Genomic DNA, 24,324 nt, shown 5'->3' on the forward strand with positions numbered 1-24,324 from the left:
TTGTCAGGACACTCCAGAACACAAAAGACACGATACGACGAGAGCGGAATTTAATTTCCCACTTGAGCACAACAGTTGTTCAGAAAATAACAAAAAAGGAAAAACCTCTGCAATCAGAAAAGAGAGAAACAATAAAGAACATGAGTATAATGTTCACATCTCATTACAGCATGTAATAAAGCATTTACCTGTCCAAATTGTGTATATCCCCTTTATATTACGAGTACACGTTTCGATCACTGAGCAGGTCACTGCATTGTGTGTATTCTTTTTAATAATTTAAGTCACATAGATAGTTACAGTCTGCGCTTGATAATAATCGAAAAGTAATAATGTGTATAACAAGTTATTACTCAGCTATCGACAATTAAATAGTCACAAGTATCATAGATAGTATATGTTTTCTAAAGCTTAAATTGACCTCTTTGCAATCATTTTCTTTCAATGTAAAATATATGAATTCACAATTTATATAGCAAACATTGGAAACATTCTTCTTAATATATCAATCTTTTATATATCTCACACGAATTCAAACTTTCGTAATCGATCACAAAAAACCCCGTTAATTTTTGTTAAAGTACTGCACGTCTCAATCTTTTAAGAGGCATGGCCAAAAATAATGCATATCTTTTAAGTACGGCCATCTTGACTCACCCGACTAGGGCAGATTCAGGTTAAAAACCATACCAAGGACCAAAACAATCGCTTTCTAAGGTCAGATTCCGGTACCCAACACTGCAATCTAAAATAAATAATAACATACATTTGCATGAGTAGCTACTCAACTATATCATAATACTCTTTAGATTTCTATAAAGCTTACAGGGAAATTTAGCGTATTGACAGACATTTGAACAATCGATTAACTATACATGTCCTATACATCATATTGACAAAAAAAATAGAATTATTAATTCAAACACCTTGGTCTAAGGAAGAACTTATCATTAAAGCCTTCAATGCTCGAAGGAAAAATGCAAATTCACCAATTATTTTTATCTAAATATTATAATATATCACTTCGAACAACACAGTCATTAAATTTGAAGGAAAATTCATAACTTTTCGTACCTTCGTGGAAAACCCAGAAATCTTTCATCACAATCCAGCTAGTTCCATCAACAAATGAACATAGTTCCATTCGAACTCCTAAATAAATAAACGGGTATGGGTATAGAAAAAGAGAGGGAAAAGAATGGGCGAGGTGTCCGTGGGACTGAATAGTATATATCGATTACTTCGAGCTAAAAATAATTTGACTAGGTACAACCACATACTTAATGCTTCATCAAAATTAGATAAAGAATAACGAAGTCAAAAAAAAAATTTGGTCTCACCTGCATAGCAGAGTGAGACTATAGGCGCCGCTTTTTCGACGGCGGAGGTGTCAACCCCAAATCTTAACCGAAGGTCAAGTTTTTGAAATGACAGCATAACTTAGAAAGTATGTAGACCTAGTTCATGAAACTCGGCAAAATAGTTAATCAGGTATTATTGAACATCCTGCTTGAGTTTCAGGTCACATGACCAAGGTCATAACTTTGAAAGTTTATATATATATATACATATATTGTTTGTAATAAAGTATCACTGACAAGTCTTAGGTCGCATGATCAAGGTCAAATGTCATTTATTGTCAATGAACGTACTATCGTTTCATTACATGAATGGTGTTTTTGTGAATAATTATTTCATAGTAGATTTCAAAGTCAACACTGCTGCTATACTGAATCACGTGAGACTGTCAGAGGCGCTCCACTTGTCAAATGAATGTCAAATGATGCAGCACCGCACAAATAAAATCACATTGTTTTTTTCAGAATTCATATTTATTTTAAAGCATTTCAGTCTGTACATTTATAGGCACATCATTCATAAATATGGAAAATATTTTTGGACCCAAGATGGATCCCTGCGGTACTCCTCTGCACATCCTTTAGTTTAAGAAAATATCCCATTGAAGTGTGAAATTAACCAGGCAGACGTAGAGACCATTTTAAAAACATATCCCCCTCATTACTAGTGATTATACCTAGAGAGGGGGTTAACCCCTTCTACAAACACACACACACATAGTTTCACAATCAAGAGAAACAACATGCAGAAATAAAAGAAAAAAATAAAAGGGTGAGATTTTAGTTTCAACTATCACTAAATAAATTACATTTTGGCATTTAAAAATGTCACCATTCTCGCTCACTTCGCATCACTTGCAGCTTCTTTAGACATGTCTCCCAATACTCTGTCTCTATACCCCGCTCAAAATTTGTGGCTCAATACACCACTGGGTATAACCGTACAAACGAAGCATTCAGACGCGGCAGAAAAACGCCTTGTACTACTTGACGATTTTTTTTTTTTACAAAAGGGAATGTAAAAATAATGTGTCAAATGATGTAGCACCGCACGAATAAAATCACATTGATTTCTTTTAAGTATTCATAACCATTTTACAGCATATATGTACATTTATAAATAAGGAAAATAATTTTAGAGGAGCCGTGATGTAGTGGTTCTGGCTCTCGCCTTGTAAGCAGAGGGTCGTTTGTTCGAATCCCACCGCGGTCTGCCGTCCTTTGGCAAGGCGTTTATCCACACTTTGCCACTCTCGAGCCAGGTGCTAAATGGGTAGCCGGTAGGATGTGAAAGTCATTGTAGCTTGCCCAGTATACTGTGTGCGCCTCACCGCCGACTGACTGGAATACTCCCAAGGGAATGGAGGATGTGCACACATTGTGTGCGGGAATAACTGATTGAATCCGATGACCGGGGTAATAATGAATCTGTAAAGCGCTTATAGACACGTCGTTCTGATGTATTAAGCGCTATATAAAAGCGGATTATTATTTTATTATTATTTACACAATCATGGTATGTATTGTGAGCGATTACTTTCGTTGTCTGAATGGCGTGAATACAGGGTCAGTCAATTCCAAATCTTTCTTTGAGTTGTACATGTTTGTTATAAATATAATCGTAGAGTTCGTAGTCGATAGCTAGCAGTACTTTGACAGTGTCCGTGAGTTCTTGAGACAACGGCTGTTTGTTTTTCGTTTTCGTTTCCACCACTCTGTTGTTTGCTGTTGTATAAAGAGAGAGAGAGAGAGAGAATAAATTGTTTAAATTAATCAATACTACGATAGCATTTACCATTATCAATTATGAATCTTCATGGTAATAATGATATTAAGATTTAGTTCTTGTATAACGTATATTGTGTACCATTAAACTCTACACGCTTCCAAAGGACTTGTTTGTACAATTGCTTTAGCCTCATAAGTTTTTTTTTACAGCGCATAAGCATTTGAAGTAATGCATGCACTTCCAGGTACCCGTGCCTCACCTGGGTCGAGTGCAGCACAATGTCGATAAATTTCTTGCTGAAGAAAATTACGTCATGACAGGGATTCGAACCAATGACCCCCTGTTTCAAAGGTTCGACTTATCAGGGGGCGTTTCATAAAGCTGTTCGTAAGTTGAAGAGCTGGTGAACCTTACGCGCCAAGTAATCACGCAATGATTATTATCATTTACCACAAGAAAGGATCACCAGTCTTTGTTGCAGTCGCTCTTAACTTACTAACAGCTTTATGAAACGGCCCCAGGTCCGTCGATCTGGTAATTCATAACTCTGGAATTATAACTGAATTTGTTTTCTTCCCCCATTAAAGCATGATGAAAAAGCACTGTGAACATGAGAAATATTCACAATCTTTTGACATTTAAGGGGTCCACATAATTTTTTGCACAGGTTTAGATCAAGGCCTACGTAAAAAGGGAAAATTCACCCCGACAGAAATATAGGTGAAGGTTTGAGAAAAAAAATCCATCAAAGATTTAAAAGTTATTGAAATTTTAGTTTTGTTTTATTTGTGACGTCATATGGGATTAGCTTCCCGTGTATCGTGAATAAAAAAAAACCATGAAATGTCATTTTTTCAAAACAATTAAAAATGCGTTTTATTTCATCATCAGTATATCAACATAAAAATCATGTCACACCCGCTCCTGAAAGAAAAAAAACTAGTCATCATGAACAATGGATGCATTCTCAAACCTTCACCAATTGATATTCTTTCTCATTTTTCCTCTGGTGTTTTAAGCTTTTCGTCAGAGTGGATTCCCCCTTTGAACTAGGCTTCAGACTACGAGCCTGTTTCCATGGTCTTCAATTTAAACACATTAAACAAGAAGATATTTTTGATACAAAATTGTCCCTTTAAAAATTTTCGTCGGTCACGTTTTAAGACTCAATATAATCAGTGTCATGCCCGCTTAAAACAAATCAGTACAAAAATAGGGTCAGCTGGGTGCAACTGTTATTCTAGTCATATCTGACAATTTCCTAGATGTTTTTGTCTCGCCTGCATATCAGAGCGAGACTATAGGCGCCGCTATTCTGACGGCGACGGCGGCGTCGTCAACATTGAAATCTTAACCAAGGTTACGTTTTTGAAATGTCATCATAACTTAAAAATTATATGAACCTAGTTCATGAAACTTAGACATAAGGATAATGAAGTATAACTGAACATCCTGCCTGAGTTTCATGTCACATGAACAAGATCAAATGTCATTTTGGGTCAATGAACTTAGACCATGATGGGGAAATCAATATCGAAATCTTAACCAAGGTTAAGTTTTCGAAATGTTGTCATAACTTCAAAAGCATATGGTCCTAGTTCATAAAACTTAGACATAAGGGTAATAGTGTATCACTAATTATCCTGCTTGAGTTTCACGTCACATGATTAAGGTCAAAGGTCACTTAGGGACAACAAACTTTGGCCATGTTGGGGTAATTTTAGGAATTGTCATCATAACTTTAAAAGTTTATGGATCTAGTTCATGAAACTTGGGCATAAGAGCTACCATGTATTCCTGAATATCATGCGCGAGTTTTAGGTCACATGACCAAGGTCAAAGGTCACTTAGGGTCAATGAAATTTGGCCATGTTGGGGGTATTTGAGGAATTATCATCATAACTTTGAAATTTTTTGGATCTAGTTCATGAAACTTGGACATAAGAGCAATCGAGTATCCTTGAACATCTTGTGCTAGATTCAGGTGACATGATCAAGGTCAAAGGTCATTTAGGGTCAGCAAACTTTGGTAATGTTGGGGGCATTTGTGGAATTATCATCATAACTTTAAAAGTCTATGGATTTAGTTCATGAAACTTGGACATAAGAGCAGCAATGTATCCTTGAATACCCTGTGTGTGTTTCTGGAACATGGCCAAGATCAAAGGTCATTTAAAGGTCAATGAACTCTGGCCGTGTTGAGAGTATGTGTTGAATTGGCATCATAACTTAGGAAGTTTATGGTACTTGCTCATGAAATATCGACATAAGGATAATCAAGTATGAATGATTGTTTTGCACATGTCTTAGGTCACATGATCATGGTCAAAGGTCATTTTGGGCCAATGGACATAATATTTTATTATATCAGTGTTTTCTTCTGTGAATAATTATTCATTAGCTGTTTTTCAAAGGGAGCACTGCTGCTATATCGAATTGTGTAATGCAGGCGAGACTGCCAGAGGCGTTCCACTTGTTTATTAGAACAAATTTATGTCTGACTAGAATATATGTCACAAATGTGTCCATCAGTGATTGTCATATCAGATGCACCCAGCGGACTACTGGTCTAGTCAATTTGACTGATTTGTTATATACATATATGTAATACCTTCTTGTAGGAGTGATTGGTACACCTCTGTTGTACCATAATACAAGTCTGGTAGAACATGTTCAAAAACCTTCAAAGATGCTTCATAATCCTCAGTAATACCGATGTACGTGTAATATTTGTCGATATTAGACTTGGCCTGGTCCAACGCCCATTTTAGGTCTTTCCTGTTATCGTAATTGAAGCAAAATGAATATGAAATCGATGAAAGATATCATACATACATATATACATACATACGTACATGTATAAAATTAATATAAAATACATGTAGTCTGCATCGGCATATAAAGAATACAATAATCATAATATTGGTAATAGTTGCCATAAAAATAACCTCATAGGCCCGTATTCTGAAGTCAGGTTTAACTAGACAATGGTCTAACTCTGTGCTAAAATTATGGGAAGCCAAAAGTGTCAAAATGTTTATTACGTTGTACGTTTCTTATGTTTACTGTGCTCTTTCCTGATTCATCGATGGTGAAGACAATCATCTATTTATACTTCCTGGAAAATTATGAATGATTTGAGAGCCAAATGAGTTGAAATATGATATATCTTCCGTTAGTGATTTCAATTGCTATCCATACTTAAACCGCAACTTTAAACCTGAGTTTAAGTTAAACCCGACTACAGAATACGGGCCAAAGATTTTAAAAGAAAACGGAGTATTCATGTAGCTCTAAAAAATAATAGAGATAAAATCACACTCTTCGTCTGTGCCCTTGATGTGACCAAAAAAAAAAATCAAAATCTGTTTCTGAAACAGTCGGCAATCAAACCAAATTTGAGTCCATGTGGAATCGAACATTCTTATTCACATTAGAATGAAAATATACGAGAGCTATAGACTTACCCGCATCTGTTGTTAAAACCGCAGAAAATCTGTGGGTAGCTCGGTTGAGTACACTGGTCTCGTCTACCCACAATGCATTCTTCTATAGACTATAATGAAACACGACAAAAATATAATGACAAGTTATTGAGCTTGCATGAGATGCTTCATTTTTGTCTCGCCTGCATAGCAAAGGGGGACTATAGGCGCCGCTTTTTCCGACGGCGACGGCGGCGGCGTCGGCGTCGTCAACATTAAAATCTGAACCAAGGTTAATTTTTTGTTAATGCCATCATAACTTAAAAAGTATATAGACCTAGTTCATGAAACTTAGACATAAAGGTAATCAAGTATTACTAAACATCCTGCCTGAGTTTCAGGTCACATGACCAAGGTCAAAGGTCATTTATGGTCAATGGACGTAGTCCATGTTGGGGGAATCAATATCGAAATCTTAACCAAGGTTACCTTTTTAAAATAATAATAATAATGATACATGAAATTTGTATAGTGCACTTTCCATCTTGATTAGATGCTCAAGGCGCTTCAGAGCAGAACAACAAAAACTATTTACATGTCTGAACTTGGATATAAGGGTAATGGTGTAACACTGAAGATCCTGCCTGAGTTTCAAATCACATGATCAAGATCAAAGGTCACTTAGGGTCAACGAAGTTTGACCATGTTGGGGGTATTTGTGGAATTGTCATCATAACTTTGACATTTTATGGATCTAGTTCATGAAATTTAGACATAAGAATAAGTCATGTGCTATCGATAAACGCAATCGGTATCATTCCTCTGAACCCAGCTCGGTATTGGAGCTCGGTTCAGCGGCCTTTTTACGCTCTCAACACCAACACTGAACACCGAACTTTTGTGGAATTGTCATAACTTTAAAAGTTTATGGATCTAGTTCATGAAACTTTGGACATAAAAAGGAACCATGTATCAATCAATATATTGTGCTTGTTTCTGGTCACATGACCAAAATCAAAGGTCATTTAGGGTCAATGAACTTTGGCCCGTGTTGGGGGTATTTGTTGAATTGGCATCATAACTTAGAAAGTTTATGGATCTACACATGTAGTTTGTGAAACATAGACATAAGGGTAATCAAGTAGGAATGATCGTTTTGCACATGTCTTAGGTCACATGATCATGGTCAAAGGTCATGCTGGGTCAATGGACATAGTATTTTATTATCATACGAGTTTTTCCTTTGGTGAATAATTATTCAATAGCTGTTCTCAAGGTCAGCGCTGCTGCTTTATCGAATCGCGTAATGCAAGCGAGACTGCCAGAGGCGTTCCACTTGTTGGTATCCTTTGATGCTGGTGGTTTCTTGTGAGAGCGAGATTTAAGAAAGATATTAAAATCCTCTTTTAAACTAACCTATTTTATATAGAATAAATGAACCCGAAGAATGCTCCTTTCCCCCAAAATGTCAACAAATCCCAAGTATCCCATAGTTAATAGTGCCCACTCTTATCCCCTCCCCCTTGTACTTAATGATAAAACTTGGTCCTTTGTGGTCATTTTTTTTAAAGAAAATGTAATTTTCTTCATTGACATGAATAACACATCACGTCTTTGATTTACAAGGCCGTGGGTACTTCATGTAATGAATACTTTTTTGGTTTTATATACGCCCCAAAAAAATTATGGATCGTAGAAAAAAAACCAGCAGACACGTACCTTTCCCCTCTTCCAAAAAAATTCAACAAATCCTCAATATCCCATAGTTAATAGTGCCCACTTTTGCCCCCCCCCCCCCCATTGAACTTAATGATAAAACTAGGTCCCTTTTGGTCATTTTTTTAAAGAAAACATGTAATCGATTCCAGAGGGCTAACTTTTTGTATATTTTTTGTGCCTCATATATAACCTCTTTTACCACACCCATTTATGTGAGCTACCAGGATTTTCAAGTTCTGGAGAGTATCAAGAAATTATTCGGATATGTGCAGTTTTTTAATGAAGTAAATTTGGCCAGTATAAAATTAATGGACACGTAACAATATTATTTAACACACACATGCAAAAAAAAAGAATTGAACATTTTGGGGAGAAATTAATTCCTGTATTAAACCCTACCACCTCCTATGACCTTTACCATGGGTTTGTAACACAAAGGTTTGAATACATGTACCTACCATATTCATCATTCGAGCGCCTAAAGGTACCTTTGCGATTTGTCCGTCTCCATAACGACTGAAATAGAACGCAGACACCATCCGTGAAACCGGGTCTCGTATGAAATTGATATAAACAGGACGGGGGCTACCGGAAAAAAATTAAATCGAAAGTGCAATATTAAACTTCAATTAAATGTAGAAAATCATTAAGCCTGCATTTAGTTTTGGTACCCCCCCCCCCAAAAAAAAAAAAAAAAAAAAAAGGGCATGCCATTATTCAATATGATTATTAGATCATATAAATGCGTGTGCTCCAAAACGGTGTAGGGGGTGAAGGATGTAAATTAAAAATGTTTCATTTGGATAAATTTATAGATTTTACACCAACATTTATTTCGATCGGGTGCCCAATACAAATATAATATCTGCGTGATTTTGTCTTGTTTATATAAAAGGCCTTCTCAAGTATAGAATGTGTTTTAACTTTTAGGATAATGATCTTTATGAGCAGGAGCGGATCAAGGATTTTCCAAAGGGGATGGCCACATTTTCCCGAGGAAAGTTTGACAAGAAAAAAAAAGGTCCTCACTTGTGTATGAACGAATTATTCCAATTAAAAATATGTGCTGTAACTTTCAAGGGGGCGTACTCGTGTAAAAATGCTACTGTTAATCAATATATGTTATATTCAGTCACTAAATATGTAAAGTAAGTGCTCAAAGGGCCATTTCAAATAAAGACTTACAAAAAATATTACAGAGAGAGAGGGCGCAATTAATAGAGTTCGGTCACCCCGGTTTTAAATAAAAGGGTTACAAGCATGGCACATAATTGTTGGCAAGCCCAATTTAAAAGAAAATGCGCCATGTTGGTGACCCATTGAAACCATGTTGGCCGAACGCTCTCTTCTAGTAGCTCTGATTAAAATTCAAACGATAAATAAACGATAAACAATAATAACAACGACACCGATGATTATGATGATGATGATGTTGATAATAATGATAAAAGTAATGATAATAAACTGTCATTAAAGGGATACTCCGGGCTGAAGATATTTATATCAGAAAAAATATAGTAAAATTCACAAAGCAAAATGCTGAAAATATCATCAAAATCGGATGGCAAATAACGAAGTTATGAAATTAAAAGTTTAGCAATATTTTTTTTTACAGTTATTATGCACGTCATCATGAATATTCATTAGGTGGGCTGATGAGGTCACATCGCACTTTCCTTTTTTTATGTGATTACATGAAATAATAATTGTTTCATTTTTTAAATACATATGTAAATGATGTGTCATAAGTTTATTGAGGTATAAATATCAGCCTGGAGTATCCATTTAAGATGTACTATTGTATTTACTTGTCATCGAAGGCCGTGAATATCCCATGCCCCTGGACATAGGCAGGCTTCTTAACTCCTTGTATGAGGCGTTTTATCTCGCTCTTACTGCGTATTCTATCCTAAAAGAAAGTTAAAGGACAAGTTCACCCCATCAAAAAGTTGATTTGAATAAAAAGCATAAACATTGAAAATTTCAACAAAATCGGATGTAAAATATGAAAGTTGTGACATTTTCGGTTCATTTCACAAAATGAGTTGCACTTCCTGGTCGGTATATGCAAATGAGGGGACTAATCACGTCATCCACTCACTCTTTTTTTTTTTAATTACATGATATATGAAATACTCTCAAAAGTTTCTCCTCATTCTCTGTGAAACAAAGTTTTCTTCCTCCCTGAACATGTGGAATTTGCATTGTATTTTGTGCACTGCAAAAACTCCGGTGTTGATTTAACACCAGCCCGGAACCAGAGAAGTATTGAAGCAACACCAGTTTGGAATCAAACCGATGCTGTTTTAATACTAATCATGCTAATTGGTGTTGTATAACACCTATCGGGTGTTAGACCAAAACGAAACTGGTGTTGTTTAACACTTCTCTGGTGTGGACATAATAAGATTCCAGGCTGGTGTTAAATCAACACCGGAGTTTTTGCAGTGTGGTTCAGTCATAGAGATGTATACGGGTCAGTCAAGTTGGGGAGAGAGGGACATCATCGATTCTCTCATTTGCATGTCAATGGGTTGTGAGTATTACTGTTCTGTGAAAATAAGAGAAAATGTCATATCTTTCTTCTTTTATATCCGATATAAGTTGTGGTAACAATCTCAAATGAGTTCGAATAGAATCCAATAAAATTACCACCCAAGTGTTTGTATGTATGAATAAAAAATACATGCCAAGTGGCTCTGGAAGAAAATGTGTAATTGCTGAGAAATGAGCAAAATATAAGCACGGAATTCCATCAAATGTCGGGTATTTTTCCGAGCAATATTAATACATTGTCCCACATATGCTTGTCTGTGTTAGTGATGAGCAGAATTATCGGTTTTGAGCTAATATTTAATGATTTCCCAGAGATAAGTATACTTTTCAATTAATGTACCTGATCTAGATATATGATGATATTTTTACAATTAAACTTGATTTTAAAGACTTTCTCATGTAATATCTGTTAGCTGCAAATACTATCTTTTTACCTTTAATGACAATTTCAGTGTTATTTTGTATATTGATTCAAATCAACATTTTTCTTAGGTGGACTTGGCAAGAGAAAGGGACAGGGAAGAACGAGAGGGACAGAGGTGAAGGGGAAGAAGACTAGTCTGCAGGCACAGACCCTTGTTTTTCACAATTCGCATAGTGCATAATACAGAGTCTGAAGTAGTGAGACTAGATACACTGTACTTTACACAGAAAGAGTCTTTTGGTGTTTAGTCTTTACGCTAGACATGGTATCTTGGTTGAAGTGTCAAATATGAGCCTGCGCTTGCAGACTAGAAGGACACATACAAACAAAGATACAGACATTCAAATTTACAAATCCATAATTAGTCTAAAAGATTATTAAGCTAAATAAACCCAGATAAACTCTTCACATCAAAGGTTGTATAGGGGCATATCCAACATTGTAAAAATGGGGGGGGGGGTTGATTACTTTTCAGCTTTATTTGTACAAACAAGTTCAGGTATTATTTTCATTAATCCTATATAATTCATGCCAACTTAACAAGTGTTTATGCCTACTGACCTCAAAGGCGGGGGACATTCTGAGTACCATTTTATGAAGAGGATATTATGAATCTTACTAAACAAAATAATGCGAGGGCTAAGTGTCAGCTATTCTTTTGCAATTAGGTTCGAAATTCTAAAGACTATTTTCAGATATTGATAATGGGAAATACGTGTCTTTACTAAAACAAAAACTGCACGGTTTGATATTTATCTATAAGCTGAACTGAAAGAGGATATTTTTAAAGGTTGTTAATTTTAACATGTACCTTTCTGAACAAAATGATGCGAGCGTGAAACGCGAGCAGATTATTATTTTTGTTTTTGCAAACAGATTAAGGGACATTCAAAGAACTGTTTATAACAAATCATATGTATCCAACTAAAAAGAGTGTATGTGAGCGAAATGTTTATTTTCAGAGGACATTTTATTCCTAAATTATGTACAGGATGCGTATCTCACAAAACAAGTTAACAGCAAATTTGAATAATGCCTACAGCGCAGTAAATACATTGAAAATGCAAGTCAAATCACAATAAAGGTCTTTTTGTCGATGGGTTGGTGAATCGGAACAGCAGTATCAACGAACGTAGAGGGCAGCAACACACAAATACTGCAAAGTGTTGCTGCCCTCTACGTTCGTTGGCAGTATCGTCTGACGTTTCAGCTAAAGCTGATGAAAAAATATCTCTTTTTCACGGACGAAACTGCCATTTCGAGTCACCTACATCATTGTGATTTAACTTGCATTTCTAAAGGACAAGTCCACCCCCCCCCCAAAAAAAAAAAAAGTTGATCTGAATAAAGAGAGAAAAATCCAACGAGCATAACACTAAAAATGTCATCAAAATCGGAGGTGAAGTAAGAGAGTTATGACATTTTAAAGTTTTGCTTAATTTCACAAAACAGTTATACGCACATCCCGGTCGGTATGCAAATGAGGGAACTAATGACATCACTCACTCACTTATTTCTTTTGTATTTTATTATATGAAATATGAAATATGCTAATTTTTTCATCATTGTCAAGTGACACAACGATTAATTCCTCCCTGAACATGTGGAATTAGGGGGAATTAGCATTGTTTAATACTATAGGTTTGAGTCAAGTTGGTCCTTATCGTGAAGTCGAATCTGTAAATAAAATTAAATATTGTGTCATTCAAACGATAAAAAACAAAAGAAATAGTAAGTGATGGACACCATCGACTGTCTCATTTGCATGTCACTGAGATGTGCATATCACTGTCTTATGAAAAAATAAGCGAAACTTTGAAATGTCATAACTTTCTTATTTTACATCCGATTTTGATGAAATTTTCAGCATTATGCTAGTTTGAGTTTTATCTATATATTCAAATCAACATTTTTCTGGGGTGGACTTGGCCTTTTATGAAGACTGTCTTGACGGGATTCTAATATTCGATGCATGCATGGAGAGTTTTATAATGATCTTATTTTTATATTAACCATGTTAACATGGCCATGCTATGTAAAATACAGTATTGCGGAGTTATACTAGTCTGCTATGCAGACTCTGAATGGCTCGAGAAGTGGGATCTGCAGCTGGTTTGCGAAGCAAACCAGCCTGAAAGGGCGAGCGAAGCGAGCCTGCAGCCTCGGTAGATCTAGTCTGCTATGCAGACTCGTTGAATCAGCTGAGGTACACACACTGCAGATGTGGGTCTACATTTGTAGACTAGAGTTATACTGCGCTTGGTACTTGGTATGCATATCACACACACAGCAAAAACTGTGGTGTTAACCGGTGTACATAGAGGACCACACCAGTTATTTTACACCGGTGTTAGATTGACAGTGTTAGTTTAACACCTATAGGTGTTATACAACACCTTTGGTTGTTAAATTTGCACTCTTTGGTGTTATGCTCAATCTCTAGGGTGTAGTTTTAACACCTCAGGGTGTGGTCCTCTATTAACAAAAACTGGTGTCAGTTTTAACACCAACTGGTGTCAGTTTTAACACCACAGCTTTTACAGTGCATGTACAGTGTATATGAACATAATCTATATCATGTAGGCCTAAAAGAAGTATATAAATATTGTCGACTTACACCTTCTATTCTATTCTCATGTCTGAGAGAGTAGCGTGTAACTTCTATTGAACGTTTCTTGAATATCTTTCGGCTTGTATCTCCGAAAGTCCGACTTCCACATTTTGGTACGCTGTTGTATATTACAACCAAATCCTGGAATAGAAAAATAAAAACAATCATGATGACTTTACTCGCTAATAGCGCTTAACACTTATATGCTTTTCACACTGCACTTTTTCCCCTTAACCCCAGGAAATTGGTGGGGTTAAGGGGGGGTCTTAGCCCCACCAATTTCCCGGGGTTAAGCTTAGCCCACTTCGTTTTCACACTGCGTTTTAGCAAAGTGGGCTAGCACGGTAAATAGTACGGTACTATCTGGTCCTGCAAAAAAGCAGGGTTAGCCGGCTTATTGTGGTGCTAGCACCACAATTGCAGTGCTAAGAGATGCAGTGTGAAACGAAAAAGGGCTAAGGAAAAGTGGGGCTAAACATTAGCCAATCACAGTAGTCGAAATTGCACTTTAATCGCGCTCTGTGTGGTAAAATCATCAATATTAATGAGCTGTGTGATTGCCCGGGGTTAAGGCGTTAACCCCGGCTAAGCAAATAGTATGGGGTTAAGAAAGATAGTGTGAATCGAAAAAAAAGATATAGTATGGGGTTAAGGATAGTCCGGGATAGTATGGGGTTAAGGAAATGCAGTGTGAAAAGCATATTACTTTCTCATAAGACATGTGGTATCTAATAAGTGCTCTACATAATAATAGTAAATTCAAAACAATTACCGTGGCTTTAGCACAGCAGCTGTAGACGCGCCTTGCGTTTCAGGGAATAAAATCCTTACACCATAAAACCTTAAAATGCAGCTAGTGCACTGCTTCTTTCTTCAAATTTAGACTTCCTTATTTTTGTTATCGTACTCATTACAAAGTCAAATATATTACAATTTCATTCCGTGTCAAACACAATAGCACGATTGGAGAAAAGAACGGAGCTGATCTTAATAAACATGAAATTGAAATTAAAGTTAGAAGAAACGTAAATTATGATAATAAAAAATACTACTACTACTATTACTACTACTACTACTACTACTACTTCTTCTTCTTCTTCTTCTAATATTAGTACTATTGCTGGTGCTACTGCTGCTGCTACTATACTACTACTACTAACATATAGTAATAAGTTATTATTATCATCATTTTTTTCATTATTTTATTGTTATTACTATAATTATATATATTCTTGTTGTTATCATTATTTTGTTGCAGTTGTTCTATTTTAATTTTATATTTATTCTTATTAACATGACACCCAATACCAGAAACTGATCTCCCTTGTTGCTCTGATGTAAACAAATATTAAACACATCATAATTGAGTAGTACAATCATTTAAAAGTCACTACGTTTGAAAAACTAAAACAAAGTATTCAAATAAACCTAAACGAAATAGCATTCTCAAATTGTGCTCAAATTAAAATTGAACTGACAAAACCAATCGAACCTCAGGCATGCAAGGGAAGACACAAGTATTCAAATATTGACGGAAAGATTTTCTTTCCTTTTTTGCATTTGCTCCATCGTTTTTCCCCCTTTCTTTGTCTATTCTCAATAACTTATTTCAGTTAGACAAATCCAAAGAGCAAGGGCGTAGGCTCGGGTGTACTAAGCTTGCACCCTCCCGCTAAGGCAGAGGCGTTCCGACACTGGCAAGCAAAACGAACTTTGTATCTCTTCTTCTGCTTTCAACAGCTGATTATCCAAACTTTAAGGGATGTTCCGGGCTTAAAATATTTATATCTTAATACATAGAGTAGAATTCACTGAGCAAAATGCCGAAAATTTCATCAAAATCGGATAACGAATAATAAAGTTATTGAAGTTTAAAGTTTAGCAATATTTTGTGAAAACAGTCGTCATGAATATTCATTAGGTGGCCTGATGATGTCACATCTCCACTTTCCGTTTTCTTATGTTATTACATAAAATCATTATTTTTTCATTATTTCATACTTGTGTGAATAATATGTCTCCCTTATATTGAAATAAGTTGCAGCAATGAATATCTAATGCACTAAACCAGTTGCCAATCAAATTTTTCTAGTTCTTGGAGGGAAAAATTTGAATAAATCTAATTTCATATAATAAAATAAAAAAAGAACAAGTGGAGATGTGACGTCATCAGCACACCTAATGAATATTCATGACGACTGTTTTTACAAAATATTGCTAAACTTTAAATTTCAATAACTTTGTTATTTGTTATCTGATTTTGATGAAATTTTCAGCATTTTGCTCAATGAATTCTACTCTATTTATTAAGCTATAAATACTTTCAGCCCGGACCATCCCTTTTAGTTCAACCTCCCCAAGATGTGCACCCCCCATACCACTTTAGTTCCAACTCCCCGGGATCTGCATCTCCCCTTGCTCAAACCAGCCTACATGCTGAAGAGGTGAAGGATACCTAAGTTGTTTTTCATATCAACTTGGTTCCGCGTATGATATGAAATTGAAGATATTACTCTTTTTTAACTTCTTACCGTTCCCAGCACTACGTCACCGTATCGGGATCCTCCAGTCGAATCAGAAAGAGAGAGAGAGCCATCATGTGTATCTGCAAGAGGAAAATAACCAGATGATTCTCCTGTGTTGTTATTATTATTGTTATAATTGTTATAATTGATTGCGGATGAAACAGATGAATCATATCCTATACCAAAGTCCTATACAGAGTAAGAAATCCCTCAAGAGAGCTAGTGGTATCGAGTATAGTTTAAAGGTCAAGTCCACCCCATTAAAATGTTTATTGAGTAAATAGAGAAAAATCAAACTAGCAAAATGCTGAAAATTTCATCAAAATCGGATGCTAAATAAGAAAGTTATGACATTTTAAAGTTTCGCTTATTATGATATGCACAACTCAGTGACATGCAAATGACTCAGTCTATGATGTCCATCACTCACTATTTATTTTGTGTTTTTTTATTGTTTGAATCATACAATATTTCATTTTTTACAGATTTGACCATAGGGACCGACTTGACAGAATCCTATAGTATTAAACAATGCTAATTCCACTTGTTCATGGAGGAATTAATCACCGTTTCACTTGACAATGAGGAGAAAATTAGAATATTTCACATAACAAAATACAAAAGAAATAGTGAGTGGATGATGTCATCAGTCTCCTCATTTGCATGCCAACCATGATTTGTATATAACTGTTTTGTGAAATTAAGCGAAATTTTAAAATGTCATAACTTTCTTATTTACATCCGATTTTGATGAAATTTTCAGTGTTATGCTTGTTGGATTTTTCTCTTCTTATTCAAATCAATTTATTGGTGGGGTGGACTTGTCCTTTAAGATTTCCCTCTAAATTTCACATTCAAATCATTTAATTTAATGTTATGACCATTTAATTTCGCAATAGCCATCATCGCCTCGGTTATTTGTCATTGTATTTTATTATTTGCCACCTGAATGTATTTTCCGCGCAAAATAACTGTTAAACAAGCCACTAGAATTCAGATAAACAACATGCAACAACAAAAAACACCTTTTCATGAAAATCTTACTTTGAGACAGATTTTGACATGATATTCAGAAAATAACATCATATCTTACACTTTTGCTTTGCTTTTCTTTCCTCCTTTTCTTTTTTTTTCTTTGATGTAGAACTTTTGGGGGCCATGGCCCAAAGCTCTCCATCTCTACGTCATTGCTATTCGAGTGGAGTGCGGGGTCGGAGCCCCCGGAGCCTCTTGATTCTAAAGCCATGTTAGACCCGAAGAGCCCCTTACTGCATGGGGTCTGGGACTGCTTCCGTAGGGACTAGCCCATGGCTAACTTATTCGTCCTGATTGCGACCGTTATTGTTATAAAATTTAGCAAGCCTGTAATAGAATTCATACACAATGTTATATGCCATCGATCTTTCTTCCCGCTCTTTATTTTGAATCCTCGGCAGCCCGGTCGTGTTTTTAAGTTCTTCTTTTTTTTCTTGTCGTTTTTCTTCATTTTCAGAAGTGAGCTTTTGGCTCATTTCATTCTTCCTTCATTTCCCATTTTTGGTTGCTATTTTGTCATGATCTTTTAATCTATTTCGCTTTTTACATACCATGCTATATTAGTATTTCGGAACGATCTGTTCTTCCTTTTTAATATGTATTTTATTTCTAAGTTTTTTTTTCACTTTATCCCTTTTCCCCTTTCCTCCTTTTCCTTCCTTTCTTTCCTTTTCCCTTTCTTTCTCCTTTTTCTTTTTTCCCGGTGAAATACGCCAGGGGGCTGCCTGCCCCCTTGACCCCCGCCTGCTACGCCAGTTTATAAAATGTATGTCGGTTTTTAAAAATGGAAGATAAAAATTAAATTGAAATAAATTGAAATTCATATTGGGACAAGTGAAAACGGTATAGCTGGAATGTCGGAAAGAAGAATTGATTAAAGGGATGGTCCGGGCTGGAGATATTTATATCTCATTAAATAGAATAAAATTCACAGAGCAAAATGCTGAAAATTTGATCAAAATCGGATAACAAGTATCGAAGTTATTGAATTTTAAAATTTGGCATTTTTCTAGTGAAACATTTCGAGGCATGTCTTCATGACAGTTGATGTTTTCATATCCAGTTTCAGTTTCAGTTACAGTTTGGTTTATTTTCATTTCAATTCAATTATTTAACAGTAAAAGAAATCATTACAAAGAAATAAATGAATATACAAATATATACAGTATGGCAATATGACATAGATAAATAAGCATTTACAATAGACACTAAACAATATGGTAATCATTTGAATAATGATATTTACAATGAACTAGATAATCATAATAATAACTGTAGACTATTCATGATAAAGCATTTTGCATATAATTTCTTTTATTCATCTTTACTATTTATATAAATATTGAGGAAATGGAGGGATCCACTAAAAAGCAGGGCTTGTTGAGTGTGGATTCCTCAAAGAATAACTTAAAAGACAGATATGTAGGTATAGGTATAAATGCAAGAACGAGAAAAAATCATAAAAAGCTATTGTGATGGATGGAGTACGGAAATGATGGATGGAAAGTGAAAAGAAATGTAACCGAGAAGAAAGACTGGTGCACCTGTGTGGATGAAAGAGAAAGAAAGAGAGAAAAAAGGGTGATGGCAGATGAAATGGAAGGACAAAGAGGAATGAAGAGAGAGAGAGAAAGAGAGAGGTTGGGTCCTGAGCGCTCAATTGGGGCTTACTCCATAAGATTCGAAAATGTGCTTTTTTAGCTTGATTTTAAAGCAGTTCAGACTAACGGAGTTAATGATGTCGTGACTGAGTGAGTGAGTGTATATATTCCAGTATTTAGGACCGTAAAAGGAAATTGTTTTTTTGTGCAAGTTGATTGCGGGTACGGGGAAGGTGAAAACGGAGGGATTGTCTTGTTGGGTAATTGTGGATGGCGTTATTTTTTTGTAAACATGCTAATTAATATGTTTGGCAGTTCGTTTAAATTCAATTTGTACATGAATTGCCCTGTTTGAAAAAGAAATAGATCTGGAAGTTTTAAAATATTCGACTTGTAAAATAAATTGTTAGTATGAGAACGAAGAGGAGCAGTGGCGGACCGTGACCCGGAGGAGAAAAAGCATTGGGGGCACAGCATTGTTCACAAACAATACAGTGCCCCTCCAATGCTTTGTCTCCTCCGGGTCACGGTCCGCTACTGACATGACTGAGGAGGAGCATTATGTATAATTCTTATAATGTTCTTTTGTAAGATGAAAATTTTGTCTATAAGATATTCGTTGGCGTTACCCCAGCATGTCATTATTCCATAATTCAGATACAGAAGTATTAAGGAGGAATATAGTGTAAAAAGTGTTGCTTTTGGAAAACAGTGTCTTAGTTTATTACACCAATATTCCTGGATATAGTTTTGGATATATTTTTTAATATGAATGTTCCATTTCAATTTATCGTCAATCATGAGCCCTAAGAATTTGGTTGAAGAGACCCTATTTAGGGAGTGTCGTCCAAAACGATGTCTCCAGGTAGATTTTACAAAGTATTACTAAATAACATAAAGTTTGTCTTCAGGATGTTAAGGGATAATTTGTTAGCTTTAACCCATTCACCTACATGTCTCAGTTCACGATTTCTAGTAGATAACAGTGTATTTTGGTTCGCATGAGAATGAAATAAGGTCGAATCGTCTGCAAATAAAATGAAAGATAGAACATCTGAAGATTTATAAAAGTCATTTATGTATATAATAAATAACAAGGGACCCAATATACTACCCTGCGGAACTCAATAATTTATTGGTCGCAATGCAGAACTATGATTATCCATTTGTACAAACTGTTTTCTATTCGATAAATAATTCCTGAACCATTCCAAGGCTTTCCCTCTGACACCATATTGTCATGGATATCATGGTTAATTGTATCGGAAGCCTTGGAAGAGTTGTTCTTTTGTATTTTATTATATGAAATTACGTTTATTAAAAAATGTTCTAACAAGAACTAAAAGAATTGGATTGACAACTGATTAAGTGCATTAGTTATTTATTGCCGCAACTTTTTTTTATCACAATGGAGACACATCATTTACACATGTATGAAAAAATGAATCAATTATGATTTCATGTAATAACATAAGAAAAAGGAAGGTGGGCATATGACATTATCAGCCCACCTAATGATGACGATATGCACATAACTGTTTACACAAAATATTGGTAAATTTAAAACTAAAATTCAATAACATCGTTATTTGCTGTCCGATTTTGATGAAATTTTAAGCATTTTGGTCTGTGAATTTTACTCTATTTATTGAGATATAAATATTTTCAGCCCGGACCCTCCCTTTAAGTGATAAAAGTTAATTTACTGTTTTTACTGTTTTAAAATAGTCTATTACAGGCTTGCTATATTTTATAACGATTTCAACATAATTAACTTTTAAAATAATTCGGCTGAGTAATATCAAATTAATAAAATTGGTGTTATAAACCATAACTTTTCCTTCGAGAAAAGAAACATAACAAAAACTATTAAAAAAGGTCAGTTAAAATGGATATAATAAATTTCTTAGCCACTATTGATGATAGAAAGACCCCCCCCCCCCCCCCACCCCTCCACCTGCCGTCCTCACTTGGCGAATACAAGTTGTTGTTAGCATGGTATTTTGCTCCAAATAGATACTGGGGCAACCTGTTATGTACATAATGCAAATACTATTCTGCAAAGATCCCGCCATACGCGTCCGTCTTTTTGTTTATAGTCAATAACATTGCTACCGGCAAAAGGATTAGTTCGTACGGATTCCACTTGTGTAGCATCAATTCAACAACTATAGAAAAGTTTGCTTTTAGTGTTTTCCCTTTATACATACATGTAGGCCTATTCTCGTTGGTCTAGTTCTGCTTTTTCTGATCTCCTTTTTTTTCTCTTGTTAGAAACCATAAACAGGCCCATCCAAAACTTCAACTTAACAAAAATAATTGTTACCAGTAAAGATAATTTGATTTGTTTTTCTTTTGTGCTGATATTATCAGTATGGATTATGTACGTTAATTGTTATTGCTATTTACTATTTTTACTGACTTGTATTTGTAGAATTATCATTTTATAGGTTCAATATTGAAAGGAAATGAAATTAAATTTACATAAACCTAAATCTAGTTATTGCATGTCGATGGCCCAGTGCGGTCCTTTCCATAGTAGTTTGTACGCAACGAGCATCACTCAAATTGTTTTTAATCGTAAATCCTATTGTATTTAGTTTTATTTTTTAAAGTAAATTACCATTTTTTTATGAAATGATTCACACATCGATCCTTTGAATTTGCGGTATATGATTCATTTTTTTTCTTTTTTGTATTTCTGATTATTTGCAGATTAAGTGCAAATAAATCAGCAGTTTTATCGTTCAGTCGACTAACACATATGTTTATGACAATTCAAATAAATAAATGCTTTTTAAATGTATTTTGAAAACATATGTCGAAATAATGACAAAGATAATGAAAAGCTTACGAAGTCTGCTGATTAGCAAGATGTCTGATCGTCGATATATTTTCTTATTTTCTGCCATTTGGCGCAAGCCTTTTTTTTAACGCCTGACTAAAACGTTCCGTGTGCGCTCATACACGAACGAAACCTTTTTTTCATTGCATTCGACTGATAAGACTTCAGAACATCTATTGACAAAGTATACATATCATAATTTGAAACAAAATTTTGATAGTTTTTTTTTAACGGTTTTTTTTTTAACGCACTGTATAGAATAAACTAAACAACGACTGTAACACACCAAAGTGAACTTAGTGAAAGATGAACATTATTACAGATGTCAAACAAACCTGGGTCTTTCCTCCGGTGAGATCTGATTGCGAAATTCGCTGATTCCTGGACTTGCGTTGCCCCTTTCGATCCGACCTTCAACCCATACATAGCAACCGCACCGGTCGTGAAAGATATTAAGAATATTGCTATGTCCTTTCTTGATGGCCTCATCTTAATACACACTGAAGTTGATACCTTTTCATTGGGCCAAATATACAGGCACAACCAAGATGTTCAACCTTGCGAAAATGTTTGAGAAAAAGAAAATCAAACTTTTAATCCCAAAGCATTTCCCCCTCACTTTCATGGTATTATTGACCTGTTGACACAGTGGCAAGGGACTGGTTGACAAACATGACCAATGAAAAGATCCACAGATTATTTGGGGTATTCTTCAACAGACGAAGGACGTACGTACTGTTATCCTCCTTCAATGGAAGGATCGCCTTCTTCTTCTTCTTCTTCAAATGAGACCTATATATAATAGGCTGTGGTAAGGTATTTATCCCGAAGAAGGTCTCTCATTATCTTTAGGTCCATCTTCATGGACGATGAAAGCGATTTTTATACAACGCTGCTTACTACACAGTAGGCCTATACAGAGTAAAAACGCGACCATATTGCGAACCCTGATTAATTGAGAATTATACTAAAATTAATCGTTATTGTTTAAGATATTAAATACCTTTTTAAAGTAAAATCCTTTAAACAACTACTATAAATTTCATAGGCCCTTTATTAAACAGTGTTGTAGCCAGGCCCTGTATTAAAAAATAAAAACAGCATTTTTATTGTGTAAAAAAATAGCACATTGCTTAAGCCCGTCACTCTAACAAGTTATTCAGCTTATAAACAATACTTTTTCAAACTTGTTTGGACATTGTTAAAACTTTTTGAACTTCTTTTTCAAAACATTAAACAACGTTGTTAGAGGGACCGCCTTAAACAACGTGCCTAGAATTTTAAACATCGTTCTTACAATGAAAATGAACTTTACAGCAGTTGTTTAAAAGTTTTTTTAAGTGTTTGATTCTTGGAGGACAAAACCTTATGAAACATAAGCGTGGATATGTCATCGTCAGTTTTATCATTGAAAATTCGTGAAGACATGCATGAACTGTGTCACCGAAACACCAAAATAATGAACATCTTTAAATGTGATATATTATTTTGTCATTCCTTGTACCTATTAACCATACAAATTTTTGTTAAGTCCCGTTTAGTACCGGTCGGACTAGGAACCTCTCTGGGGACCTGACTCATAGGGCCTATACCAAATAAAGCATAACTTTATTTTAGGTACCCCCCCCCCCTCCCAAGTGATTATCACTAGTCCATTTCATTAAAAGATTATAATAGGCATGTGCCCGCGGGGGATGGGGGATATATCCCCCCTCCCCATTTTTCGGAGGGGGGTGGCATGTACAACCACCCCCCCCCCCACACACACACACACACTTTTCAAGACAGAAACTTTTTTTTTAATCATCAAATGATAAAAACTACTGTTAATGCGGGGATTTATCTTTTAAATGCGGTCAGAGTGCTTTTAAATTGCCCATTTTTTCATTCTAAAAATGCAAAATTTATCGCGCGGTCGCTTCGCTCCCTCGCAGCATTTCTCCCATAAACACCCCTTGAAAGACGACTTTGGTCATCATTCTAGCTTCCATCTGTTAAAAATTAGCTCGTTCGCTTCGCATATTGATATGTACTGTAATTCATTAATTTATATCCTAACAAATCCATTACAATATAGCCATAAAAAAAATCACTCGGGTGTCCGAGCAAAAGGGATAACCTGCGGTTTTTGTCTTCTTTATGAAAATAACTTTTCGAGCATAGAATGGGCAGAAATTTTCAGGGTATAAACTTTGTCAGTTGCTTTCTGATATTCAATTACTAGATGTGTAATAGTCATTGCTCAAACGCACAATTTATTTTGATAAAAATAAAGACATTACCGAAAGAGGGCGCTAGATAACAGTCGAAAAAAAATGCCATGATTACAGTCTAATTGTAAAAAATTGCAGGCGCAGATAAATGGGGGCCGAGGGGGCCTTGCCCCTCCCCCTCCCCCCGCTCAAAGAGAGAGGAAAAGAGGAGAAACAAGATAAGAACAAAAGAGGAGGAGGGGACGAGAAAGAGAGAGAGAGGGGGGGGGGAAAGAATAGAAAA

At 35.4% G+C, this 24,324-nt stretch overlaps 1 protein-coding gene across 1 annotated transcript; it reads right to left on the minus strand.

The window, feature by feature from the left end:
- Positions 1-49: 49 nt before the first annotated feature.
- On the minus strand, positions 50-22,617 carry LOC129273929 (heparan sulfate 2-O-sulfotransferase 1-like). Its single transcript, XM_064108690.1, has 8 exons — positions 22,164-22,617; positions 16,354-16,427; positions 13,829-13,963; positions 10,040-10,140; positions 8,690-8,816; positions 6,555-6,643; positions 5,699-5,865; positions 50-3,083 (listed from the first exon to the last, which is right to left on the minus strand). The coding sequence occupies exons 1-8, from the start codon at positions 22,315-22,317 to the stop codon at positions 2,926-2,928; spliced, it is 1,005 nt and encodes a 334-aa protein (XP_063964760.1). The 5' UTR covers positions 22,318-22,617; the 3' UTR covers positions 50-2,925.
- Positions 22,618-24,324: the final 1,707 nt, after the last annotated feature.

Source organism: Lytechinus pictus, chromosome 13 (genome assembly GCF_037042905.1).
Source record: "Lytechinus pictus isolate F3 Inbred chromosome 13, Lp3.0, whole genome shotgun sequence".
Taxonomy (NCBI): domain Eukaryota; kingdom Metazoa; phylum Echinodermata; class Echinoidea; order Temnopleuroida; family Toxopneustidae; genus Lytechinus; species Lytechinus pictus.